General features: G+C 61.2%; 2 protein-coding genes across 9 annotated transcripts in view; both read left to right on the top strand.

The window, feature by feature from the left end:
* Positions 1-7,322, top strand: part of CBFA2T3 (CBFA2/RUNX1 partner transcriptional co-repressor 3) — a 31,186-nt gene extending 23,864 nt beyond the window's left edge. For 7 of the 8 annotated variants that reach the window (XM_064519816.1, XM_064519813.1, XM_064519820.1 and 4 more), the window contains 6 exons: positions 119-369; positions 979-1,064; positions 1,370-1,565; positions 1,651-1,719; positions 1,916-2,106; positions 2,240-7,322. In XM_064519816.1, coding sequence (XP_064375886.1) covers positions 119-369; positions 979-1,064; positions 1,370-1,565; positions 1,651-1,719; positions 1,916-2,106; positions 2,240-2,554 — 1,108 coding nt within the window. In that variant the 3' untranslated portion in view covers positions 2,555-7,322. The remainder of the gene's footprint in view (positions 1-118; positions 370-978; positions 1,065-1,369; positions 1,566-1,650; positions 1,720-1,915; positions 2,107-2,239) is intronic. The other variant, XM_064519814.1, reaches the window with a different exon arrangement.
* Positions 7,323-8,360: 1,038 nt separating this feature from the next.
* Positions 8,361-15,133, top strand: PABPN1L (PABPN1 like, cytoplasmic). The gene is made up of 7 exons (XM_026109976.2): positions 8,361-8,676; positions 9,219-9,327; positions 9,840-9,904; positions 10,646-10,752; positions 11,916-12,003; positions 12,126-12,271; positions 13,201-15,133. The coding sequence occupies exons 1-7, from the start codon at positions 8,587-8,589 to the stop codon at positions 13,238-13,240; spliced, it is 645 nt and encodes a 214-aa protein (XP_025965761.2). The 5' UTR covers positions 8,361-8,586; the 3' UTR covers positions 13,241-15,133.
* Positions 15,134-15,923: the final 790 nt, after the last annotated feature.

Genomic DNA, 15,923 nt, shown 5'->3' with positions numbered 1-15,923 from the left:
CGGGCAGGCGGGTGCCGGCGACGCGGCCGCGCGCGGGGCGGCGGGTGCCAAATGCCCCCCCCCCGGGCTCGGGGACCGCCGCTGCCCGGTGTCGACCGCCGTCCTCCGCCCCGCTCAGGACCAAAGAGAACGGCTTGGACCGAGAGCCTCTGCACCCCGAGCACCTCAGCAAGCGGCCGTGCACCCTGAGCCCCGCGCAGCGCTACAGCCCCAGCAACGGGCTGAGCCACCCGCCCAACGGGCTGCCGCCCCCCGCCGCCCCCCCGCCCCAGCACTACCGCCTGGAGGACATGGCCCTGGCGCACCACTACCGCGACGCCTACCGCCACGCCGACCCCCGCGAGCTCCGCGAGCGCCACCGGCAAGCGGGTGAGTGCCGGCCCCCGGCGGGCTCTGCGGGCGGTGATACGGTGCGACGCGGTGCAATGCAGGGCAACATGGTGCAACAAGGTGCAACATGGTTTAATGCAGCCCAACGCGGTGCAACATGGTGAACCGTGGTGCAGTGCGGTGCAACACAGTGAAACGTGGTGCCAAGTGGTGCGATGCGGTGAAACGTGGCGCAAAGTGGTGCGATACGGGGCAACATGGTGCAACATGGTTTAATGCAGCCCAACGCGGTGCAGCGTGGTGCAACGCGGGGCAACACGGTGAACCGTGGTGCAAAGTGGTGCGACACAGTGAAATGTGGGGCAAAGTGGTGCGATACGGGGCAACACGGTGCAATGCAGTGCAATGTGGTGCAACGCGGTGCAACACGGTGCGATGCAGTGCAACACGGTGCAACGCAGCAAAACGCGGTGCAATGTGGTTAAACGCAGTGCCGGAGCGCAGCTGGCTGGCAGCGTCCCCGGAGGGTGTGCGAGGCGGAGCGGGGGGCCGGCAGTGCTGCACCGCTGCCCGCCCCGTGCGTGGCGGGGAGAGTGGGTGGGGGGCCGGGGATGCCGCACTGACCCCCGCCACGCACCTCTCTTGCAGCGGTGCACGGAGCGCGCCAGGAGGAGGTGATCGATCACCGGCTCACCGACCGGGAGTGGGCGGAGGAGTGGAAGCACCTCAACAACGTACGTAGTCCCCTGCGGCCGGGAAGCGGTGCCAGCGCCTGTCGCAGCCCCCCAGGGGTGCTGGCAGGCCGGGGGGGCTGTGCCTGGGGCTTCACGGGGGCGAGCGGAGCATCCCCCCACGCGAGCAGAGGCGGTTGCCGCCCGTTCCCGCGCGCTGGGTACCGCGCGCCGAGGCTTTTCCCCGAGCATCCTTCGCTCCCTGCGGCGGAGTGGGCGCGCTGCACCTCCGCGTGCCCCAGCCCGGCCCCCGGGACCCCCGGGGCAGCACCCGGCCCCCCCGCTCTCACCGCCCTCCCACCCCGCAGCTGCTCAACTGCATCATGGACATGGTGGAGAAGACGCGCCGGTCCCTCACGGTGCTGCGGCGTTGCCAGGAGGCCGACCGCGAGGAGCTCAACCACTGGATGCGGCGCTACAGCGATGCCGAGGACATGAAGAAGGGCAGCCCCCCCGCCGCCCGCCCCCACAACAGCTCCTCCGGCTCCGAGCCGCCGCAGCTAGGTACGGAGGGAGCCCCGCGGGGCCGAGCCGCGGTCCCGGTCCCGGTCCCGGCTCCTCCCAACGGCATCTCCGCTCTCCTCCGCAGATGCTCACCGGGATTTCGCCCCGCGGCCCCTCGCCGGTTACATGCCCGAGGAGATCTGGAGGAAGGCTGGTGAGTGCGGGGCGGGCGCTTATCGGTGCACCGAGCTGCCCGGGTCTCTGCTCCCGCAGAGCCTCCGTGGAGGCAGCTTGTGGGCTCCCCACGGGAGCCGGGCTGCTCCGGAAGGGCACCCAGGAGCCGACGGCACGGCCCCCTCGGAGAGGGGCAGCCGGGACGCGTCCGCAACGCGCGGTTGCCTGCCTTCCAGAAGAAGCCGTGAACGAGGTGAAGCGGCAGGCCATGTCGGAGCTGCAGAAGGCCGTGTCGGACGCGGAGCGCAAAGCCCACGAGCTCATCAGCACCGAGCGCGCCAAGATGGAGCGCGCCCTGGCCGAGGCCAAGCGCCAGGCGTCGGAGGACGCGCTGACCGTCGTCAATCAGCAGGAGGACTCCAGCGAGGTAGGGGCTGCCGGGGCGGCCGGGACGAGCCGCTCGCGGCCCGTGGCCGGCGGGGAGGGCGCCGGGGGGGCACGGCGCCGGGGGGTGCCCGCGGCCGGCCCCGCTGAGCCCGGCGCCCCGCCTCTGCCCGCAGAGCTGCTGGAACTGCGGGCGCAAAGCCAGCGAGACCTGCAGCGGCTGCAACGCCGCGCGCTACTGCGGCTCCTTCTGCCAGCACAAGGATTGGGAGAAGCACCACCACGTCTGCGGGCAGACTCTGCAAGGGCTCCCGGCCCCCGCCGCCGCCGCCGCCCCGGGCGCCGGGCTGCCGCTGGGCTCGGCGCAGCCCGACGCCGCCTCGCTGGCCCCCGCGGTGCTGGCCGGCAGCCCCGGCGAGGCGGGCTCGGCGGCGGCGTCGCGCTCGGGCACGCCGGCCACCCCGGCCCCGCTGGAGAGCGCGTCCCGCTGAGCGCCGCGGCGTGCACCGCGCCGTGCCGTGCCGCGCCGGAGACACCCCGGGGCTTCGCTGCTGCTACCGCTGCTCTCCAAAAGAGACTGCACCCGGTGCAACCTCCTCAGCTACCTGACCTGTCTGACCTCCAAAACGACCTCTATCTCTCACGGATAATCCTCACGGATCCTCACGCTGGGCTTTAAGCGGAGCGAAGGCAACCGCCGGTCTCCTCTGTCCCCTCGCCGGTCTTTGCGTTGGCTTTTTGGTTGGTTTTCTCTCACTCGGGGGATCGTTACTCGCTGCTGCCGGGTTGGTGGTTTTTTCCTTTTTTTTTGGTCCTTTCCGGATGAGGAGTCGGTCTGCAAACGTTTCCCGGTGTGGCCGGGGGCCCGGCGGGCGCCTGCGCGCGAGGGCGGACGGATGGACGGATGGACGGACGGATGGACGGAGGTGCGCGGCGGCGGGACCGGCCCGGGGCCACGCCGCAGCTCGCTCGCAGGAGGAAAGAAACTTCTTTTCTTCGTCTCTCTGTCTCTCTTTCTCTCTCTCTCGTTTTTTTTTTTTTTTTGTAAAAAAAAAAATAAAGAAAATAAAAATGAAAACGTCAAACTCTTTGGCTTTAAGTAAGAAACCGTACAAAAGGAAAAAAAAGAAAAAAAAAAGAAAAAAATCCAAAAAAACAGACGACGCGACGTCAAACCACGTGACGGAAGCGCACCTGTAAACTACCTTGCTAGCTAGCCAAGAACATACCAGACTCACCTCTGCTCCAAAGGATATCCAAAAACGAGAAGGACCCAAACGTTTCTCCACTGCCAAAGTTCGTGTCGCTCCGCCGCCGCTTCCCGCGCCGTCCTCCCCTCCGGGGCGCCGGCGGACGCGGCGGGGCTCCCGCGGCATCGCCCCCGCGGGTTCCCGGGGACGCCAAGCAAAAAAGCGATGGAAAGGAAAGGAGAGGAGCCGGCGGCACGGCGGCGGCGGGATGCGGCCCCACTACCTCGCCCCGCGGCCGGCCGCCGTCCCGGGAGCACGGAGCTGCAGCGCCGCCTCCCCGTCCCCGTCCCCGTCCCCGTCCCCTCCCCGCGACGCTCCGGGCGCCTGCGGACAGCTCTGCCGGCTTTCGGGGCCAGCGGTCGCCAGACGGTTTCTCCAGCCCTGCGATGAACACGGTCGCTGCTCAGTTGCTCTTAAATTCTGGGTTTTCTTTTCTTTTCTCCGCTCCCCGCGTCAAGAGTTTTTGCAACGATTTCTAGGAGGAAGGAAAAGGAAGGAAACCAAGGCGCTTGCTCGCAGAGCCGGGAGGAAGAGACGATGTAATGTTTCGTGTTTCTCGCATCACTGTGTGAAGCGCAGAGGACGGGAGTGCAATACGGAAAGTCCCACGCTCCGAGAGGGGGGAAGCCAGAGCGCGCCCGGCACGGCCAGGGCGGGAATGCTGTACGTTAATGTGAATGTAAATAGTGTTTGCAGAGGTCCAAAAATAATAATAATAATGATGATAGTGATAATAATAAGAGACATTTGCCAAATAAAGGTGATGAGAAACCACTGGAGGATGTGACGTTTAGGAGCTAGGTTTAACCGAAAGAAGCAGAATTCATGTGCTCGATAGGAGCTTTAGTTTCCGGATTTGCAAAAACCATCCTGTGTGTTTTCTTTAGAGAAGAAAGAAGGGTTTGGGGTCGGTTTGGTTGCGTTGCCAGCGCGAGTCACCAAGAGCCTGGCCGCGGGCGCTGCGTTCGAAACTCCCTCCTGGTGCCCCCCCTCTCCTGCGGGGCTGCCGAGCTGTGCTGTTGTGTGCTGTGCCGCGCCGTGCCGTGCCGAGCCGTGCTGTGCTGGGCTGTGCCGTGCTGCACCGTGGGTCGTGCCGAGCTGCGCTGTGCTGCACCATGCCGTGCTGCACCGTGGGCTGTGCCGAGCTGTGCTGTGCCGTGCTGCACCGTGGGCTGGGCCATGCCATGCTGCACCATGGGCCACGCCGAGCCGTGCTGCACTGTGCCGTGCTGCACTGTGTGCTGTGCCATGCTGTGCTGCACTGTGCCGTGCTGCACCGTGGGCCATGCCGAGCCATGCTGTGCCGTACCGCGCTGCACCGTGGGCTGTGCCAAGCTGTGCTGCGCCGTGCTGTGCTGCACCGTAAGTCATATCGAGCTGTGCCGTGCCGAGCTGTGCCGCACTGTGCCGTGCTGCACTGTGGGCCGTGCCGAGCTGTGCCATGCCGTGTTGCAACGTGGGCCATGCTGAGCCATGCTGTGCTGTGCCGTGCCGTGCTGTGCTGCACCATGCTGCACTGTGGGCCATGCCGAGCCGTGCTGTGCCGTGCTGCACCATGCTGTGTCACACTGTGCCGTGCTGGGCTGTGCCATGTCACACTGTGCCACACCATGCCGTGCTGCACCATGCCGTGTCACGCTGTGCTGTGCCATGCCATGCTGCGCCGTGCCATGCTGCACCGTGCCATGTCGCAGTGTGCTGTGCCGCACTATGCTGTGCTGCACCATGCCGTGCTGTGTCACACAGTGCCACGCCATGCCATGCTGCGCCGTGCCATGCTGCATCACAGTGTGCTGTGCCATGCCATGCTGGGCCGTGCCGTGCTGCACCATGCTGTGTCGTGCCGTGCTGCGCCGTGCCGTGCTGCGCCGTGCCGTGCCGTGCCGTGCCTGGGGCTCAGTGCCTGTTGCAGCAGGGCCCGGTGCGCGGGGTGCCTCCAAAGCGGTGGTATCGGTGCGGTGCCAGCACGGTGCCCCTGTCCCGAGCCTCGCGGCTGGGGCTGGGGGCGGCGGGCAGGGGCTGGAGCCAGGTGCTGCTCCAGCCGGCGGAGCGGTGGCCCCGGCTGGGTTCACTGCGGCTCTGGATCGGGTCGGGAGCAGGTGGCGTTTACCCGTGGGTTGTTCAGCTGTTCGGGATGGAGAGGTGGCGTGGGGACCCCCGGGCATCCCCTCGCGGCAGCAGGACACCGAAGGGGACCCAGGCGTCCCCATGCCGTGCATCTCCCCGGCGCCGGTGCCACGCTTCCCGTGCCACGGGAACTGCTAGGTCTGCAGCCAGGGCTGGCAGCAGCCTGCCACGCGCCGTGGTGCCAAGGCCGGGTGCAAAACCGCATCAGGCACATCACTCCCGTGTGCGGGGGTCCCGGCGGCTCCCGGCCTCTCTGGGCGCCGGTGGCAAACGCCCTCGCCAACGGGTCCAGCTGCACCCCAAGGTCTCGGGGCAGGGCTGCGTGCACCCCAAGACCTCGGGGCAGGGTTGCACGCACCCCGAGACGTCATCCATCCCCAGGGCATGGCTGCGTGCACCCCAAGACCTTGGGGCAGTGCTGCATGCACCCAAGACCTCATCCATCCCCAGGGCAGGGCTGGGTGCACCCGAGGTCTCGGCCCTCCCCAGGGCAGGTTTCTGGGCAGCTCCGGGCGGGCGCCGGGAGCCCGGGGCAGGCTGCGCGGGGCGAAAGCGGTTGGTGCGGCTGGAGCTGCCGCTGGGGCTCATCCCTGGCTTGCAACGGGCTCCCCTTCTCCCCCTCCGTGTCCCCGTCCCGCCGGGGCCGCGAGCTGAGCCGGGGGCCGCTCGAGGGACTGTTCACTTTATTTATGGTGTGGCATATGTAATATTGTCTATTTTTCTTACGTTTCCTGAGAAGAGGTAATATATAAGCGTGCTGCAGACGCACCTGCTGCGGGGCCGCCCGCTCCTCCCGGTGTCTGCTCCCTTTCCTCCCTCCCTGCCAAGCGTGTCCCCCCCGCGCCGTGCCGCACCGGCCCTGCCTCTCTACCTCCGCCTCGCCGGGAAACCGCAGACGAGAGCATTTACACAGAGATTCTGCTCTTGTTTCGCTTCCTTTCTGTTTCCCTTTTTTTTTTTTTAATGATGATAATAATAAAAATACCCTAAAGAACCTTGCATCGAAACCAAAAGCTGAGGGAGGGAGGGGACGGGCAGTGTGGCGCTGGCAGACGGCCAGACCAGACAGCTTTAAAGTGTGATATTTCCAAAAAAATAGCGATGAGGGGAGGACAGCGGCTTCGGCAGGGCCTTGGGAGTGGGGCCGTGGCAGCCGGGGGACTCTGGCCGGAGGGGCTGGGCTCGGGGACGGCGGCATGGGGCGCCCGCCGCGGGAGCGGGCCCCTCGGCGGTGGCTTTGGGGCATCTGGGAGGGGGCAGCCCCGGCGCGGGGGGGTCCTGCCCTCCGCCGCGGCCGGGCGCGAGGGATGCGGTGTCTGAGGAGGGGAGGCAGAGCCCGCGGGCGCCGGTGCCGGCGGTGGCACCGGGCTGGAGGAGGTGGCCGGTGGCTCCCAGCGGGTTCTGCATCTCCCTCCTCGCCTTCCCAAACCGCATCCCAGCTGAAACCAAAGTGGTCCAGGTGGGCGTGTGCTGGTGAGGCTGGCCTCCCCGCCGGCCTCCCCTGCTCCCAGCCTCCGCAGGGCTTCGCTCCACCGCCCTCCTCCGCCGCGGCACCCCCGGAGCCCCCCCTGCTCCTCCAGGACCTCCCAGCACCTGGCCACCCTGCCCGGGGCACCCGCCGGAGCCGCCGCGGGGACCGGCCAGGGCGCTGGGAGCGGGGGCTCCCCGGTGGGCGGCAGCGCCCTGCCCCGCCGCGGCCTCCCCGGCCAGCCTCGAGAGATGACGTGATAGGACTTTCCTTCGGCATGCTGTCCCCCCCGTGCTGTGTCCCGCTTTCTCTAAGTGTACTGTATGTTTGACCTGTGAAAGATGTAAACTTTATGATTCAGGTTATGTCTGTTCTTAACTCTGTATCTGTGTAATAAAGACAATTTAATATCAACCAGAGGGCTCTGCAGCCTCCGCGCCTGCTGGGCCCCCTCGCTCCCCGTGCCCCCGCCCCGCTGGGGTGTCCCTGTGCCCCGGGGTCCGTGGGTCCCCCCCGCCTGGCCCTGGGAAGGGGTGTCCGCAGCGGGTGACGCTGGGGGCTGCGTTCAGTTCGTCCGGGCATCCCCGCTCCTGCAAGCTGTTTGCGAAGGGATTTCTCCTCCCTGAGATGTTGCACCCCCTCGGGGTCTCCTGTTGCTCAGGGGTGACCGCAGCACCCGGGGCAGCGGTGGGGAGGGCTGGGGCGGTGGGACACGGTCCCTGGGAGCGGGCTGCAGCCCACCAGCACCGCGGTGGTTCTCCGTGGTGACCGGGCCAGCGGTCCTGTCCGCGCCCGGGGCGCCGCGGGGGCTCGAACCCGCGGCCAGGAGGTGCCGCGGCGCCCCCGCCCTGCCGCCAAGGGGCGGGGCCTCGCGGCGCGCCCTGCCCTGATTGGCTGCTGATGTATGATAAGCGGCGCGCCGGCGGGAGAAGAGCACGTGGTGTCGGGGGATCCGCACGTGGTACCGCCCCGCTGCTCCCGCCGGCTCCGCGGAAGGCGCGCAGCATGTTCGGGGCCCGGGCAAGGTAGGGCCGGGGCCTGGTTCGGTGGGCTCGGCACGGGGTACCGGTGGTGACCGAGGCAGGTCCCGGCTCTGTGGGCTTGGCAGGGGGATCCTGGACCGGGCCTGGCTCAGTGGGAGGCAGTGGGATTCCCGGCTCCTGGCTGGAGTTTGTCCCTCTGTGAGCCCAGACCGGGAGTGGAAGCCTGGGAGGGTGTTGTGGGACTCCGTGCTGGAGGTGGGGCTCCCTGCTGCTCCCTCCATACAGCCTGGGAGCTCTCCTGCTGGGGCAGGTTCTGCCTCCTCTTCCCTTCCCTTGACCTCAGTGAGGTTACAGTGCTTGGGCCTGGCTTCCCAGCCCCTTCTGCAGCCTCTCCTATTGGGAAGTGGCTCAGCCTTCCTTAGGTCAGGCTCCTGCAGTCCTCCTCCTGCAGCCTTGCTGCAAGCCTGCCTGCAGCCCTGAGAGTGAACTGCTTTGGGGGTGGCTGTTCTTCCTTGTGGAGGAAGTGCCCTTGAAGCCTTTGCCTGGCTGGTGTTCTGCTTTAGACTCTGTGTTAAATTGCTCTGTGTTTATTGGTGCTGTTCCTACCCAGCCCGCTCTTCCTGGACACTTCTGGGATCTGGTGGCAGGACCCACCATCCCTGGCAGCAGTGGAGGAGTCCTGGGATGTGGCAGAGATGGCAGCTCTGCAGAAGGCTGCGGAGGAAGACTTGGACCTGAGCCACCTGGAGGGGAACAGTGTGGAAGAGCTGAGTGTGCAGGACCCAGTGAGTGTCTGGCTAAGTGTGAAATCAGTCTTCCCTGTTTCTCTAAGAAAATGGAAACTTTCTACTCCTCTGTTCAGCCACTTCCCAAAGTTAAGAGTAAGAGTTATCTGGGGCCCCTGTTAAAATCCCCAAGCTGAGAAGCTGAAATTGAGTCGTTACATTCCTGCTGCCGAGCTTTCCCCACTGAGCTGTTTGTCTGCCTGAGCTTAAATAAATGGCTCCTGTTTGTCACCAGTTTAAATCTCCAGTTCCATCTGGCAGTTCCAGTGCTGCTGGGGCACCTCTGCTCCAGCAAACGCTGCTTCACAGGTAAATGCAAAAAAGGAAGTGTTTTTTTTCATTTTTCTCTCTAGTAGAGTGAGGAGCTGAACTCCCCTTTCATGCAGCAGGCTGTTGTCCCCAGCACCCAGCCCAGCCTTGTCCGCTAGCCTGGATGTACACTGCTGGTGAAGGTGCTGTAGTGTTGCAGTCCGGTGTGGGGAGTGGGATGAAGATGTCCCTGCTTCATGTGCTGCTCGCACAAGTCTTGGTTTGCATTTCAGGAGTTGGAGGCCATCAAAGCCAGAGTGCGGGAGATGGAGAAAGAGGATGAGAGGCTGAAGGAGTTGCAGCTGGAAGCTGAGAGCCGCTTCATCATGAGCTCAGAGGCAGGTATGGGCTCTGTGGGTGCTGCTGTCCCCACCAGGGACCCCTTTGGGGGCACAGGGTGTCCATCAGACCTGGAGCATGCAGCTCTGCCTCTCTCGGCAGTCCCTGGTGTCCTGTCAGCTGTGGACTGGATGGGTAAGAAGGGTCAGGGACAGGGTCCTGGGCAGGACATGGTGCTGATGCAGGTTATACCCGTTCTTGCCTTCCACCTCTACAGGCCAAAATTCCGTAAACTAATGAGTTTGGCAGCATCAGTTGCCTTGTGTCATTTTTTTGTGGTGAGAGATGAGCTGAGGGGATGGAGGATGAGGCTGATGGGGCATTTGGGAATGTCTGAACCCGAACAGGAGTCTGGACACAGGGAGCTTGCAGTGCATCAGGACCAAGGGAGCAGGGTGCTGCTTGGTGGGGGCTCTGCGGGGAGCAGGGCTGCACAGGCAGCCATGCTCCCTCTGCTCTGCGAGAGGGCTCCTGCATCTCCACCCAGTGCCTCAGGGCAGCCCTTGTCTCTGCAGGTCTGTTCCCAAGGACAACAGAGGAGAAAATGGAGGTTGACCAGCGATCCATCTATGTGGGCAATGTAAGTGGGGAGCCACACGTGTTGTTCTGAGTCCCTGGAGCGGTGCCCACCTGCAGCTCTTTGCCCAAGTGGATATTTGCCTGGGCTCATTGATCCCATCCCAAGTGCTTTGCCTCTCCCCAGCCCAGACTGGGACTATGGTTTGAGTCTTACAGCTCAGCTTCTGCCCCCAGTCCTCAGCCACCTGCAGATCATCTGTTGTAAGTGTCAGCTACCCAAAATACCCCCTGGAAGGTGCTGTGGGGGTGTCTTCTGGACTTGGGTTTCCAGGCCAGGTGATTTGGGTGATGCCCCTGCTTCCTTGGTTACAAACCTGCATTGTGCTGACATCCTGGGGGGCATAAGTGATGCAGAGCCTTGGTGACTCTCAGCCTTGGAAGAGTCCCCCCTGGGTGAGTCCTCATTGATCTTAGCTTGCTCATGAGCCTCAGGAGACAGCAAGGCTGGGGCTGCAAGGTGTGTTAGCTAAGGGTTAGCTGGGCCCTGGTCTTGGCCATCTGGGTGATGCCTCTTTCCTTGCAGGCAGAGGTGTCACCTGGCAGTGCAAATCTGGGCACAGTGGTGACATGAGTGTGCCAATGAGGATTTGCCTGCTGTCAGGGGGAAGGACCAGAGCTCGTTCATGGACAGCGCAGCTTAGGGACTCCCCTTCTCCTGGAGAGCTGAGCTGGGGAGGCTGGCCCAGCCTGGGGCTGGTGGAGGCTCTTGGTGGTGCTCGAGGAGCCGGGACTGTTGTTGCAGGTGGACTATGGTGGGACTGCAGAGGAGCTGGAGTCTCACTTCAACAGCTGTGGGCAGATCAACCGGGTGACCATCCTCTGTGACAAGTTCTCGGGACACCCCAAAGGGTCAGTGCCATGCACAGGGCCTGGGGCTGGGCTGGGCTGGGGGTGTCTGAGGGCACTGTCCTGGGTCAGACCCTGCACTCCCCGGCTTTGGGAACAGGCATGTGTTCTGCCTTGCTCTGGGCTGTGGTTTGAGGTTGTTGCTCTCAATCTGGTTGCTCTGCAAACAGCACTGCTGGCCTTGGTGGAGGAGGCTTTTTCTGAAGCTGCCAGCCCCAGGGCTGCAGCCCTTGGTCTGAGACACAGCTGAAGCTCAGCTGGAAACCTCCAGTGCAGAAAAGGGGTTTGTGCTCCAAATTCTGTAGCAGCTTAGTGGGCTCAGTGCAAGCCCTGGCATAGGGGTTTCAAACTGAGGGCTCCTGGTAGCTTGGCATCAGCCCCATCCAATCTTGTAGGTCCTATAGAAATAGAGCTGCTATTCTGAGTTCCTAGAAAGCAGCACATCATGGCCTGCAGCTGTGTGCAGAGAAGGAAGGCAGGAATTGATGCTGTCTGCACCTGAGTCCTGGGAGAGGCTGGGGGCCTGGTGTGCTCTGGGAGGCACCTGAGTCCTGGGGCCCCCCCACACATGTGGGGAAAGATCCCCAGCTAAAAGCTAGTATGGTGGCTCATTCAGGTGTTGCGTGGAGGGGAAAAGCTTGACTTCCTTCCAGGCTTTGTAAAAAGGTGCTCTGGAGTGTGTTAATCCATGGCCACTGCCCTCAGGGGAGAAGGGAGCTCTCCATGCTGCTGCAGCTGGTGTTCTGTGTGCTCCCCCCCCACCTCAGCCCTAAAACCAGAGCTTTTCCGTAAGCACAGAGCTGATCCTGTGTGCCCTGGCTGCTCTTTCCCCCTGCTCTGCTGTTTCCCTCGTGCTGTGTTTGCTGAGGTGCTCAGCACAGCTCCATGGCGATGAGGGGTCCAGCACTGGCACCATGAGCAGGCTCTGGTCCTGCCGGCGCAGCTTTGCTGATGGGGATCCATCTGAGCCATCTCCTGTGCCTGCTGTGAGCCGGACTGGCTGGCTTGTGGCTTCTCTGGATGTGCAGGTGGATGGGGAGAGCTGGAGACAGGGTTGGTGGCAGTCACTCTGCTGGGGGCCCGACCGCCCTATGGAGGAAAGGACCCGCTGGGCAGCTCGGCAGTGGGGTGTCCCCACGGCAGCGCTCACCCCTCTCCCCTTGCAGGTACGCGTACATCGAGTTCGAGGAGAAGAGCTCCGTGAAGGCAGCGGTGGAGCTGGATGAGAGCATGTTCAGAGGCCGCGTCATTAAGGTAGGAGCTGGATGAGGCCCCGGGACGGTGCCTCTGTCTCTCCCAGCCCTGGAGGCACAAGTGGCCGTGCTGGCCCCCAGGGCCGGCAGTGATGGTGCGGCTGAGCCGGCTCTGCCTTCCAGGTGCTGCCCAAGAGAACCAACATGCCGGGCATCAGCAGCACCGACCGCGGGGGCTACCGGGGCCGCTTCTACGCCCGGGGAGGGCTCTGCCAGCGGGGAAGCTATTACGGAGGGCAGCGCTCACGGGTGCGAGGGAGGACGTACAGGTGAGCAGCCGTGGGGCCAGCGTGAGGACCCGGGGTGAGATGCTTCCCTGCGCATTTTGGCCAAGCAGGCTCGAGCGCGGCATCTCCGGGATGCCGGGGATAGCTGCCCTGCCCTGTGCCGTGCAGGGCTCTGCAGCCTCCCACCCCGGCGTGGGGAGGAGGGAGAAGGGCCCTGGCAGGAATCTCCTCCCGGAGGCCTGTGCTAGAAATGTCTCCTGCTGTCCTGTGCTGTTAGCGTCACCCGCTGCGGGGGCCTGGCAGCTGGGCCCAGCTGGGCTCGCGGGCCCCTCGCGGGCCTGTGGGCAGCTGAGATTGGGAAGGACAGAAGTGAGCAGCCAGCAATGGTGTGGCAGACGGGTGCCCAGGGCACGTGGCACCTGTGAGAGCCTGTCCGTGCTGCTGCCCCACCATCCCTGATGTCCCCGGGTGGGCCTGGAGCCGTTCTCCAGCATGCCTCTGCTGCTCGTGCCCTCGTGGCATCTGTGAGCTCGCTGCAGATCAGCTTCACGGGTGCCCTGGCCTCCTGGGGCTGTGGGAGGAGGCGTAGGGGCAGCAGAAACCCCTGGGAATTTGGTGCTGTCCTGCTGTCCCTGCCTGGCAGGATGGGGATGGGGATTGTGCTCCCAGCCCCACTGGTTGTTGAGGTCCCAGAGCCTGGCCCTGCAATTGTGCAGCTCCCCTCAGGAGCGAAGTTGCCCTGCTCCCTGCTCCCTCTGCCCCAGGAACCCGCCTGGATGTGCTCCAGGCTCCCGCAGTCCTGTGGGGATGCACCGACCAGGCTGGACTTGGTCTGGGTTAGCTGGGGCAGAAAGGGGAAGCTCTGCGCTCAGAGGAGCAGGTAGCTCTGCTTTTTGGCAGTGCTGGACTGCTGCCATATCGGGCTGAGATATGGTCCTGTGCTTTAGGATGTTGTTTTTATTCCTGTCTAGGGGTCGGGCAAGACTGTTGCCTTGGTATTTTCCATACTGAAAGGAGGACTGGACTACCCTGGTGGTGCCAACAGGACTGAAATGAAGAGATGGGATTGGAGAGATTTAAAAAAAAAAAAAGAGCCTGCCCAAGCCGAAAAAGATTAATTTTAAAATACCATCTGCCTGGCTGTGAGGATTACTCATGAGGCAATCATGTGCTGTGCAGCTGGAGTGCCGAGCTGTTAAAGGGAAGATGATCTGTTCTACCTGCACTTCAGCCAGATCCCTGGCAGCCTCGGGTGGTGGGGGGGAACCTTAGGCTTGCTTAGGAGATTGCATTTTTTTTTATTGAAAACAGTGTCATTCCTGCCAGGGAGAGCACCCTGATCTTGGGAAGGGAAGAGCTTTCCCAGACCATCAGTTTGATCCTCTTCCCATAGAGAAGGGCTGTACCTGGGGGTTTGGCCCTCAGATGTCAGAAATGCCCTCTGCTCTGGGGAGGGAGGTCTAGCTGGCCCTGTCCTGCTGCTCAGCCTCCAAAGCACCTCTGCTCTGCTCTCCAGGACCTGCTCTGCCAGCTAGTTCTGCAGGATGTGGATGCTGACTTCCCATGCCCATAAGATCCTAAAGACCTTTCCAAAGACTGTTTTCTTCCCCCAAAACAATGGTGAAAGTCTGGGGATGCAGCTGTAGATCTGGCTGCTGGTGAGCTTTTCCTTAATGGCAAAGGCTTTCTCAGTGCTCTGTATTTCTGACTTTACTCTTGGAAAGAGGATTGAGTGAGACACCTTTGGGTCTATTTTTTAGCTTGCTGTTGTCATTCCATATCTAAGATCTTGCAGAAGGAAAACGCATCCTTTGTTGCTTCTCTGGAAGCCTCTGTCTGCCGTGGTTGCCCAAGACCTGGTTGTCAGCAACCCCTTTTCTCCCCCCACTTCTATTCAGAAGCGAAGTTACTGGGATCAAGGGGTGCAGCTAACATGTCTTGCTTCATTTCTAGTGGTAGCAGCATTTCAAAATAGCCTCCACTGTGGTGAGTTTGGCTCTGATCTTTCCTCTTTACTCCTGTCACCATTCCTGGTCTAGATCCCTGTCTGGGGATCAGTGTAACCTCAGCTGAACTAGTGGGTCGGGATAAAGCACATGGAAGGAGTCTGATAGGGAACTTGTGCTGCCTGGCACTTGCCCTTGCTGCTGATCTTGTCTTTATGAGCTCTGAAACTGCTCATTTTTAAAGGAAAAAAAATTGTGTTAAGAGGTAGGCTGGGAAAACCAGCAAACAGTAGTGTTGTGTTAAATTCTGCATTAAAATAAATTTTATTATGTAATTCTCGCACTAATCTTTCAGGATCCTTGTCTAGGATTCCTCTAACCCAGATGCAACAGATGCAACTACTGACTCCTAAAGCAGCTTTTCACAGCTCAAGGGACACTGCCAGACTAAAACTCCTGCTGTTTTTTTTCTTAGTACCTCGGGGTTTTTTAAAGCTTGGTGCCTTAACTCTTCATGTGTTGATTTTGCACTTTCTGCAGCATGGACCATGCTGGTGAAGCTGGGCTTGCTTTCTTGATCCAAGCTACCTCTAGGCTCAAACTGTAAAATTGCCTTTTTGTAAGACTTTAAACTTCCCATTAATATGCTTTGTAAATTCTTGAAACTTAATTTTTTTAACAGAAACTATTTTTTGAGTGTCTGAAGTACACTAATGACTTGTGGAAGAGGAAGTGCTGAACTTGTCTGCAAGTGAAAAGAGTAAACACTTTTATATGGAAATGCTTCAGAATAGCGATGTACAGCTGTGCCTTGTTTAGATGGTGGGAGAGGCTCAAACACTTTAATCTCCCATTATTTGACAGGTTGTTGTTGAGTAAATGTATTTAAGTTCTGTTTGAGAAGGAATTGTAAATGTCACTTATTTTTAAAATAAATGATCCTGCTGTGTGAACTTCATCTACAGTGAGACCACACTGGCTGTGAGCTGACACAGCACTAACCTGGCTTTCTCCAGGCTTCTTGTATCCTTTAGAGAGCTATGTAGCTTTCTAAGCGTGGGGGTGTGTGTGGTTTTTTTTAACCGATTAGGTGCTGGAAGCATAGACTGCTGCCTCACAGTTATGGAGCGTGCTTGGTTGCCCTTCCTTCTCACCAAGAGTGCATGCAGTGAGCTGTTTGAGGGGGGCTGCTTTGGCTTAAATCTGGTGGAAAGTGCTTGGGCAGCTGCCTAAGCACCCCAGGTGCCAGGAGCAAGGTGGTGTGGGGCAGGAAAGAGCACATGGAGCAGGAGGTGTGTGAGAAGCAGAGGAGCTGCTAGCACCTGTGGTCTGTGTTACCTCTGCTGAACTTGCTGTAGTTGCACAGCCTCCTATAGTATTAGTGCACTGCACAAGTGACTAAGAAGCTGGGATGTGTATATGCTTTTCTGCTCTGCTTTGTATTTTTGTATAAATACCTGCTATTGATTTGGTGGTCTTCAGTTAGAACAGCAGAGAGCTGCAGTGGGAGGAGATGCTAATGGATTAGGTTGGGATGAATCAGGCAGTGGTGCAATCCTGATGTCTTAATCTCTTGGCATGGATTTATCCCAACTGCACTAGCTGTGCTCCATGAGCTGGCCTAGAAATACTGCTAGAAAAGTGTAACCGGCTATCTGAATGAGCTAAGTGATAAGGGGAAATACTGTCAAATGTGAGTCACCCAAAAAGATCTTGCCCAGGAAGGCAAGATCAGTGTGGGACTTCAT

Source organism: Dromaius novaehollandiae, chromosome 13, assembly GCF_036370855.1.
Source record: "Dromaius novaehollandiae isolate bDroNov1 chromosome 13, bDroNov1.hap1, whole genome shotgun sequence".
Taxonomy (NCBI): Eukaryota; Metazoa; Chordata; class Aves; order Casuariiformes; family Dromaiidae; genus Dromaius; species Dromaius novaehollandiae.
The sequence above is the reverse complement of the archived record's forward strand: the minus strand, read 5'-3'. Positions and strand labels throughout refer to the sequence as shown.